The sequence below is a fragment of the Chelonoidis abingdonii genome, chromosome 13 (genome assembly GCF_003597395.2).
Source record: "Chelonoidis abingdonii isolate Lonesome George chromosome 13, CheloAbing_2.0, whole genome shotgun sequence".
Classification (NCBI taxonomy): domain Eukaryota; kingdom Metazoa; phylum Chordata; order Testudines; family Testudinidae; genus Chelonoidis; species Chelonoidis abingdonii.
In genome coordinates, this window is record NC_133781.1 from 2670865 (window position 1) to 2681264 (window position 10400).

The 10400-nt window shown below is 49.6% G+C and overlaps 1 protein-coding gene across 3 annotated transcripts in view; it reads left to right on the top strand.

Moving 5' to 3' along the window:
* The window catches only part of LOC116824949 (uncharacterized), a 10326-nt gene extending 2911 nt beyond the window's left edge, over positions 1-7415 (top strand). The window contains exons 2-5 of one of the 3 annotated variants that reach the window (XM_075071979.1): positions 2424-2512; positions 3072-3198; positions 3792-3905; positions 4254-7415. In XM_075071979.1, coding sequence (XP_074928080.1) covers positions 2489-2512; positions 3072-3198; positions 3792-3905; positions 4254-5704 — 1716 coding nt within the window. In that variant the 5' untranslated portion in view covers positions 2424-2488 and the 3' untranslated portion in view covers positions 5705-7415. The remainder of the gene's footprint in view (positions 1-2423; positions 2513-3071; positions 3199-3791; positions 3906-4253) is intronic. The other 2 variants (XM_032780593.2, XM_032780592.2) reach the window with 2 other exon arrangements.
* Positions 7416-10400: the final 2985 nt, after the last annotated feature.

Genomic DNA, 10400 nt, shown 5'->3' on the forward strand with positions numbered 1-10400 from the left:
CCGTTAGTCTTTTTTTTTTTTTTTTTTTAAGACAATCTCATTATTTGCGGGGTCTGACTCCTCAATGATAAATGTTTGGGGCTGACAGGACTGAACAGGGTCCTGCTCTGATTTCTGTGTCAAAGCAGAGTCACTGTTAAGAACAGCAGGCAAGGAATCCAACTGGTATTTGTTTTGGTTTGGTTTGATTCAGGTTCAGTTCCATTCAACAGGTCCAGTTTCATTTCTGGTTCAAGTGACCCAAAGAAACAAAAATAGAAGTTCAGTTACCGGTTTAAATCCTATTTCAATCTTAGTGAAGGTAAATCCAAGAGAGAGCTGCAACTTAAAATGGAAACTTTTGATTTTTGATAATTTATTTATTTTGTAACTTTAACTTTACATGAGTTTTTCTAGTGTTTTTGGGCTGTCAAATATACATGAGTATTTTTCCTAAATAATCTGTTTGAGAAACCTAAAAAAAAAATATTGGAGGTCGGTATCAGAGAGTGCCTGGAGAAAGTTGGGAGGGGGCCCTGTAGGTGGCTTCAGTGGGGAAGGCAGCTGGGAGCATGAACCCTGCCTCAAGTGAGACAACTCGAAGGAGGAGCTGCCCCAGGGGTTGAGGAGGGTGGGCGGAGGCCGGTCTATGCGAAGAAGGTTGGGGAGCCATTACCTTTGCCCTGTGACTTGAAGAGTTGTTACAAACTTCAGGGCCCAGGGAGCTTTCCACCTCTTCTGTCCTCAGGGAGGCATCTCAGTGGTGACTCATTTACCTCTGGCCCCCCTTCTGCCTCCCATGGTGTGCAGGCAGCTCCCAAGCTTCCCCTCTCCCTCCCTGCTCTTGTGGGCTGGCCCCCTTCTATTCTCATTGCCTTCTCACTACCCTCAGACACACCATTCTGGGAGCCATCACCAGCCCATTGGCTAGTGTGTTGTCTTCTCTTAAATGAAAATAAGATCACTGTAGAGTGAGTTTGTTTGTTTGTTTAAATAAGGAGCTTAAAAATGCCAAATCTGTATTTTAACTGGTAACAGCACCCTTCCCACCCCTTTTTTTGTGCAGTTCCGTTGAGGTTCAGTCGGTAAAACACATTTAAGGTCGAGATTCGGTTCCAGTTAATGTATAAAATACCAGTTTGAACCGGGTCTCCGATTCCACTGTGAGTCCAGATAGGCAAATGAGATCAGTATCGACCTGACTGTCCCTGGGACTGCAGGGGCAGCACAGGGCAGCTCTGGTAATTGCTAAAGCAGAGGAGGCCAGTGTCAGTTGCTGTCTGAGCTCAGGATACTGGAACCCTAGAGCTAGTTGGGCTTCCTAGGGCACTTGATGCTACCTCCATTGTGATCTGAGAGTCCAGACTGAGCAGCTGCTGCTCTACCGCGGGGTCTGTGCTGGGACAGACCATCATTAAAGCCCCTGTGTGTCCAGCTGAGGGGGTCTTTCTCCTGTGGCTGGAACTAGCCCCCTAGGGCAGCCCTGGGCTCTGCTGGCATCAGCTCCTGAGCCAGAGACTGCAGGTGATGAGAGAGACCTATAGGCAGGAAAGTGACTCTGCAGAAATGGCTCCTGCTCTGCCCTATCTCTGCTCCCAGGTGTCTGCTGCCCCTGACACACCCAGATGCACACTCCTGTTAGCAGTGTCAGTAGCTATTGGAAATGAAACATCCATGGGAATGGCAGGACAGTAACCAGTTCTTCCATGCAAAAGGGAGAGTGGAGAGCCTGGCAGGGGCAGCAGGAGCAATCAGTGGGGAGGGAGGTTCCTGGCTCCCAGCCCTGCCCAGCTCCATTCCCTGCAGCAATCCTGGCCGGGGCAAGTGATTGACTTTCCTGGGACAAGGTGAGGAGCAGGAAGAGGAAAAGCCAGTTCCTGCCTCAGCCTGGTGCCCGCGCTACTGGGGGGATGCGCTGCCCTGGGGACAGTGTCAGGGGGATCCCCTAAAGGAGCGCCTTTGGTTCTGTTCTTTTCTAGCATTTGGCTCAGAGATTCTGTTCCTGGGATGGTTTAAAAGTGTCTCATGGGTTTAGTCTGGGTTGGGAGGCAGGGCAATCAGGGGGATCAGGTCTTTGTTGTAATAACGTAACGGTTTTCTCAGCATGGCGGAGCCCAGAGCAGTGGTTCTCAAACTATGTACTGGTGACCCCTTTCACATAGCAAGTCTCTGAGTGCGACCCCCCCCATACGTTAAAAACATTTGTTCATATATTTAACACCATTATAAATGCTGGAAGCAAAGCAGGGTTTGCGGTGGAGGCTGACAGCTCATGACCCCCCATGTAATAACCTTGCAACCCCCTGAGGGGTCCCGACCCCCAGTTTGAGAACCCCTGGTCTAGAGTATCTCTCTGCAGGGAAAGAGCCTGGGGGGGAATTGGGGTGTGGAAGGGACTAATGCTAATTTAGAAACCTCCCCAATTGCCCTTCTCACCCTGACAGGCTGCAGAATAACGACCTTGTTTTGCTCCAGATCATCCCATCGTCCTAGGGGACAAGGAAGGGAAATGGCTGTGGTGGATCCAGCTCAGGTAGGGGATTTTGTGGGGAGCTGGTGGGGAGGGTTGGTTTAGAGGGGGAGGGGCAGATAACAGGGTGAGGCAGGGAGGTAGACAGGGTGTGTTAAACCTGCTGGTACGTGCTCAGCTTAGGACCTGATTTATTAACAGGCCTATTGACGGGGTGAACATTCCCCCATTTCTGAAACAGGAAACAACCCCCCTGGACAGGTCAAGGAAAACAGACCAGAGTGCTGGAGGCTGAACCCGCTACCCAGAGACTGCAGAGCAATACAAAGGGAAGGTACTGGGACTCCTGTCCCTGTCCCCGGTGCGAAGCTCTGCTTCCCACATCAGCCTGTGCCTAGCAGGTGTGTGGTAAATGAGAAGGCCCTGCCCTCCTCCGTCTGCTGGCAAGGACAAAGAACTCTCACCTTCTCTCTGTTCCTTGGAGCCTCCTGAGCAGGGTGGGGGTGGGATTCTGTTCCACGGACCCTCCCAGAGCTGTCCTGTTTTTGGGCTTCTTCCCCCATGAATAGTGGGCTTGTGGCTGGGGCACCAGGCACTGAGTGGGGAGCACCTGTTGTTTCAGATGCCAGTGACCTTCGAGGAGGTGGCTGTGTATTTCACTGAGGGGCAGGGGGCTCTGCTGGATCCCGGTCAGAGAGCCCTCTACAGGGACGTCATGCAGGAGAATTATGAGACTGTGACCTCACTGGGTAAGGATTCCTGTCCCTTCAGCTATTAAAGCCATGGGGCCTGCATTTCTGAATCTGGTCAGTTAGATTAGAGGGAAATGGGTCATATAATCCACAGCTGCGGGGTTAGAGAACTATTCACCTCCAAACCCCGTCCAATGGGATAAGGGAGTCATGGAGCTAATGAAATGCTAATTCATCTCCATCCCTCCAGCTGTAATGGGGGCAGAAGCAGAGTATTATCCTCTCTGCATTAATTCTCACTTCAAACAGGTTCTCTGTGTACCTTCCTTCGTGGGACTAGCTCCATGTATGGGGAGGGATCTGAGGTTTAAACAGAGGCAGGGGGTTAAAGTCAGAGCTGCATGTGCCTCAGCAAGTCCCCCAGAGCGCACAGACCCTGAAAACTCCCAGTGAGGGTGTGACAAATCCCCCTCCCCTCCAGACATCGCCCGATTCCAGGGGGGTTCAGTGACCATGGTCCCATCTGTTCAGATCCCACAATCCCCCAGCAAATAATGGGGTCAAGTTAAACTCAAGATGTGCCCTTTGTGACAAATACTCCACCAATCCTCTGTGTGCTCTGCTCATGCCTGATATTACCCCCTGAGCAGGACTTCCCATTCCCAAACCTGACCTAGTCACCCAGCTGGAAGCAGGGGAAGAGCCGTGGGTCCCAGATCTCCAAGCCTCCGAGGAAAGAAAGATTCCAAGAGACACCCACACAGGTGAGGAGTCAGTGATACTGACACAGAAACTGGCAAATGAAGGACAAGTCTGAAAATCTCCAAAATATGCTGTGAGCCCCCTCAGTTCTGCCTCATCTCACTCAGGTCAGGTTGTGGTCAGCATGGCAGATAATTGCTCATGGCTTCCTACCCACCCTGGTAGCTGTCAGGAGTTTCCTCCCTGACTTCACTTCCCTGTGAGTGTTTGAATTGGATATGGAGGCAGAATCCAATTTCTCAGTCTCCCCAACAGTTATTGTGTTGTGTTTTCCCTCTTTGCTATTCCCCTTTGTGTCCTTTCGACCAGCTCAGGCAATGACTCCTGCCTGGATTCTCTCTCTCCTCCAGCAGGTGACAAGACAAAGAGTGAGAATGAGGAGGAGAATCCACAGCAGGAAGGTCCTGAGCAAGTGGAAATGCGGGGGACCATTTTGAGATCTGACAGTAATTTTTCCCAGTGCTTGGAACAGAGAACAGCTTGGAGTAATTGGCACAAGTCAGAGAGGAAGCTGGGAAACAGCCCAAGAAAGAAAATGGATGAATCCATTGAATGTGGGAGAGGAGGCAATAGTCCCAAGGAAACCACAGCCCAGCAATCAAATCACAAAAAAAAGAGATCCTATAAATGCTTGGACTGTGGGAAGAGCTTCAATTGGCTGTCTGGCTTTATAAAGCATGGGAGAATCCACACAGGAGAGAGACCCTATGAATGCTTGAAGTGTAGGAAAACTTTTAGTCAGCACTCAGGCCTTGTTAGCCATGAGAGAATCCACACAGGAGAGCGACCCTATAAATGCCTTGAGTGTGGGAAAAGCTTCAGTCAGCTCTCAGGGCTTATTTGCCATAGGAGAATCCACACAGGAGAGAGGCCATATAAATGCTCTGATTGTGGAAAAAGCTTCAGTGCACCATCTGCCCTTATTGTACATCAGAGAATCCACACTGGAGAGAAACCTTATAAATGCTTGGAGTGTGGGAAAAGTTTCAGTCAGAGCTCCGGCCTTAGTAGCCATGGGAAAATCCACACAGGAGAGCAACCATATAAATGCATTGAGTGTGGGAAAAGTTTCAACGACAGATCAGCCCTTATTATACATCAGAAAACACACATGGGGGAGGAATCTTTAAAATGCTTGGACTGTGGGAAAAGTTTTAGTCAGCGCTCAAGCCTTACTAAACATGGGAGAATCCACAAGGGAGAGAAACCCTTTACATGTTTGAACTGTGGGAAAAGTTTCAGTGAGAGCTCAAGCCTCATTAAGCATGGGAGAATCCACACTGGGGAGAAACCATATAAATGCTTGGACTGTGGGAAAAGTTTCAGTCAGAGCTCTGGCCTTATTAGTCATGGGAAAATCCACACAGGAGAGGGACCATATAAATGCCCTGAGTGTGGGAAAAGTTTCAGTGCACCATCAACCCTTATTATACATCAGAGAACCCACACGGGGGAGAAACCTTATAAATGCTTAGACTGTGGGAAAAGTTTTAGTCGGACCTCAGGCCTTATTAGCCATGAAAGAATCCACACCGGAGAGAAACCCTTTAAATGCTTGGACTGTGGGAACTGTTTCAGTCAACGCTCAAGCCTTATTAAACATGAGAGAATCCACACAGGAGAGAAACCCTTTAAATGCTTGGATTGTGGGAACAGCTTCAGACAGCGCGCAAGCCTTATTATGCATGGGAGAATCCACACGGGAGAGAAACCCTTTAAATGCTTGGACTGTGGGAAAAATTTCAGTCAGCGCTCAAGCCTTATTAAGCATGGGAGAATCCACACAAGGGAAACCCCATAAATGCTTGGATGAAGGGAAAAGCTTCAGTCCCAGCTCATAACTTCATAAAGTCCGAGAATCCACATGGGACGGAATCTAAAAATGTTTTGACTGTGGAAAAAGTTTCATTTGATGATCAAACCTTGCTTGACATCAGACAGTCCACATAAGAGAGAGAACCCATAAATGCTTGGATTGTGGGAAAAACTTCAATAACTGCAGACAGAGATTCAGTCTGAGCTCACACATTATTCCCCATCAGATAATTCACAGAAGAAAGATGAATGTGGAGGAAGCTTCATTTGGTGCTGACAGAGCATCAAGTATCAGCAAATCCACACAGAGAAGAGCCTCTCAGATGTCCTTAGTATGAAAAATGCTTAGCTGGACCTAACATCACGTTGGATATCAGAGACTCCTCCATGAAGGAGAGAAATTCTCTCAGTGCCCTGACTGGGGCTGGCCTTAGTAAAAACTCTGTTTCCTAATTCCCACACACAGCAGTGGCATGTGGCTCCCAAGTTTCCAACTGCCCATCTCTAGGGGCAGATTCCAGCAGCAGCTGATCAGTGACCCTCTGGCTTTGCCTGGTCTAAGCAAACCCCAGGCAGAGGAGAAGTCCCGATCAGCCCCTCCTGCCTGCTGCAGCGCTGGCTGCTGAACTGATGGGCCTTCCTGCCTCTTGCTAACCTGCTGGAGAAAGGGAAAGAGAAACTGCTTGTGACACTACACCCCATATTCTTCATAGTAATATTACTATGATATTATTATGGCAAAATTATGATGCATTTCGTACAAGAGGGGTCTTTGGAAAAGTTCTGATTTGCTGAATATGAGTATCCTATTTGTATGCATGTATCATTTTGATATCTGAAGTTATGAATCATGACTATGGCCTTGTCTAAACTGGCACTTTACAGCGCTGAACCTTTCTCCCTCAGGAGTGTGAAAAAAATCCCCCTTTCAGCTCTCTAAAGTGCCAGTGTAGTCACGGCACCAGGGCTGGGAGCCGTGCTCCCAGCACTGTTAGCTACGCCCCTCGTGGGGGTGGTTTTTTTAGAGTGCTGGAAGAACAGCAGCAGTGCTTTAACACTGCTAGTGTAGACAGAGCTTTTGTATCTTTATTTCAAATGTAGTTACACCTGGATGATACCCACTAAGCAAGATGCTTCCAGTCTAGACAGCTGGCTGGGAAGGGCCTATATTAGGTAATGGACCATCAGGGGAAACAATAAATGTAGAAGAATCTCATCCCCCTCCTGGTGAGCCTTCCTGAGAACGCTCCAGACGGCCGATGAGGAATGGGTGCCATGACTCAGCAAGGTATGCAAGGGCATGTGACCAGACCACACTGATCTCTGTTTTGGGTACCTATGTTTTTCCACAAACTGGCCTAGGAACCAAGTTTGAAAGAAAGGGTTTGTGCCATATGGAACAGCTATGTAAGGCAGGGAGTGACATCACTGGTTGTTCTTCACTCTCCCACTGCTGAACGGAGCTCCAAAAGAAAATGACTTGGAACAAGGGTAGGGAACCCAAGCTGCAAAGGAAGTGCAGCTTGTGCCTTTAACATCTGCAAGCCTGCTTGTATCATCAGTCAGGATGAAAATTGTTAATTCCTATCCAATCTTTCTAGGTTTTTAGGCTTAGTTTGTGGTTTTGTTTGTTTACTAGGTAATTTTGCTTTGAGCTATTTGATATCACTTATAATCACTTAACTTCAATTTTTCTGTAGTTGATAATCCTGTTTTATGTTTTAATCTGAACCAGTGTGCTTTTGAGTGAAGTGTCTGCGGAAACTCTGCAGCCAGAACCTGGGATAGGAGGATAAGGGAACAGATGGACACACACACAGAATTTTTCTGATTATCATCTCACTGACCCTCCCACCAGTCACTAGCTCAGTCTGTGCAGAGGCAGGTGATAATGGTGATGTCACCAGTCCTTGATGTGGTCTTTCAAGAGGGTCACTACTACTCCCAATTGGCTTTTCTCAGTTGGCCCCTGGGATCTGATTAGGCCTAGCAGTCTGCATCAGTTCCTTTGGGCTGTGTCTGTAGAGACAGCCCAATATAGAGAGGACTCCATTGTCCCAGCCCTTTCTGCCAGTGCCTCCTCAGCCTCTCTGTGCTCTCTCCTTTTATAGCTGGTTTTGTCTCCCTTACTGGTTGCAGCTGTGGGTGCCTGCTTCTGTTATTGGCAGTAGGGGCAGTGGGGGGTGGTCTGGCTGTTTGCTTGCAGGCAGGAGGGGCTCCCCTCCCCCTAAAAACCTTTGCGGGGCATGGGGTTTGTAGATTTCCCTTTACAAGTACACAGGAGTGAAAGTGTATCGTTTTTCAGGCCTGCTCTAAAATGCTACTTCTGAATATCCAGCACTTTCTGTGCTCACCTATTGGATACAGCTGCCCAGACTCCCATCTCCCTCCTGCTTCTGCAAGTCCCTAGCCCGGCTTCTCCACTAGAGAGCCCATTTCTAATCAGGTCCTTTGGAGGAAGGGATGAGGAAACAGACACACATCTCTCTCTCACCCACAATCTCTGTCAATCCTGGCTCCTTATCTGGTGGGGAACTAAGTAAAACCAGCCCATCAGGGCTGTGAGCAGAAAATCTCCTCCCTCCCACAGCAGCTCCCCCAGGGCAATGACTCAGTGCCTCCCCACTAGCACACAGAGGCTGAATGTCCATTTGATAGTGGCTCAGGGGCCAGGTTGGAATGTGCTGGGATCTCAGCCTGGGCCATAGTGGGGCAGGTGACCCCATCTCACAGAACCACACCCAGCAAGGCCCGCACTGATTTTTTCCCTTTTTGTCAGCCCAGCAGAGAGGCCAAGGACTCATTGGCCCACAGAGACCAAGCTCCTGTCCCCCGGGTGAGGGCTGGGGCCCAGTGGCCGAGGACAGCGGGAGTGAGGGGATCTTGCACTAGGGTTCCAGCACTGCGAAGGGTGTGGGATAAACAGAGAGCTCTAGGGGTCCCTGGTTCAGTGCTGGGTGTACTGGCCAAGAGGGCAGCTGTCACACCTGTTCTTAGCCTGGTGGATACTGCTCTATTTCCCTGCACTGTCTCCCCAGCTCTCAGGGACTCCTGGCTCTTTGCAGATGGCAGCAGGTGTGCAGGAAGCTGGGGCTGGGGCTCCTGCGCTGTATGAGGGATGGGCTAACCAAAGAACTGCAGGCCCCAAGGCTCTCAGGCCACTTGTCCAGTCTGGCTTCAGGAGGGGATCTGGGGACAGACAGCGGGGGCCTGGGTGACGCTGGGAAGCAGCCACCTGGGATCAGAAATGCAACTGCAGATGCGGTGAGACTAGCACTTGACAGGGATGTGGTTAGTTACAGGGTATAACTGGTACAATGGGTTACAGGGTACCGTATAACTGGTACAATGGTGCAGTTATTTAATTCATTGCACTGAGGAATTCATACATTCTTGCAGCTGGATGGTGTGAACCTAAATTATGTATCTGCTCCTGTTTTGCTGGATAATTTCTAGCCATCAGTCACACTTCTTCATTCTGCAGCTGTTCTGTGTGGCTGGGCACTGCATCCAAGAGTCTACTGCGGCAGAGTGGCTTTGAGATCAGATTCAACAGTGAATTTGGGTAGTGGCCTTCTGGAACCAGAACAGGAGCTGCCACTGCAATGGGAAAGGCCTGCTGAGCTGAGATGCTGCTGGGGAAGCAAGTGGTTACTTCATGAGCAGCCCGATACAATAGTGTTACAGAACCTGACTCCTACTGTGGTGAGATACATTGTCATGATTATGTAAGGCAAACTAGTTACCCAGTTGCAGATTTTCTTCTAACCAGTCAGTCTTCCTGCTTCTTGGCAGTCAGAGGCTGTCAGCTCTGGTGGATGGGCTCAGGGAGAGGATGTCAGTGCTCCTGGGTTTTTTTTTTGTTTGTTTGTTTGTTTTGCTTGTGAACGTATTGCCTGAGAATTGTAGCCATGTAGTCATGTGACATGCAGTTACTTTTGGCTAACAGAAGTGGCCTCCAGGAACTTTGAGGAAGAGGCTGGAGAGATGAATCCCTCAGTCCATGTGACCTGCAGCTGACCGTCTCCTGCGAATTCCCAGACTGCTGAGTGGAACTGGGGAAGGGGGGATGCTCTCCAATGACAAGGACAAAGCACCTGGGCTGGGGTATAGTGAAACAAGCCAGAAGCCACGCGCACAAATCGTCTCACTTCTACTGAGTGCTGTTTGTGGGTGCAGGCACGTCCCATCTCTTATGGCTAACCATGACTGTGTATCCCCAGCCCTAGAATGCAATCTGGTATTGGACACCTTTGCAGCCCATTGTGCTAATAAGTTAACAGAGAAGTTGCACAAGGTCAAAACGGGGACTAGAACTAAGGTCTCTAGTGTGGAAGCCCCAGGTATTGGCTACTCATCCCCACTGGCTTTAGTCTAAACGTGTCAAATAATCTGTTCTTTGGATCCTGTTAACGATTACGCCACACCAGGGGTACCAGAATAGGGTGGGCAGGGGGCCATGGCCCCACCACTTTTAAAAGTGAGAGGGTTATGCCTGCCCTCTTTTTAGTGGCCATAAGGGGGTGGGACAGTGGGAGGGGCAGAGAGTGAGCAGGGGATGAGGCCTTGTGGGGAAGGGGCAGGCAAGAGTGGGGCCTTGTGGAGAAGGGGCATTGCAAGAGTGGGAGCTTGAGGGGAAGGGGTGGCACAGAGACATCAGGAAAGGGGCAGTGCAGGGGGCG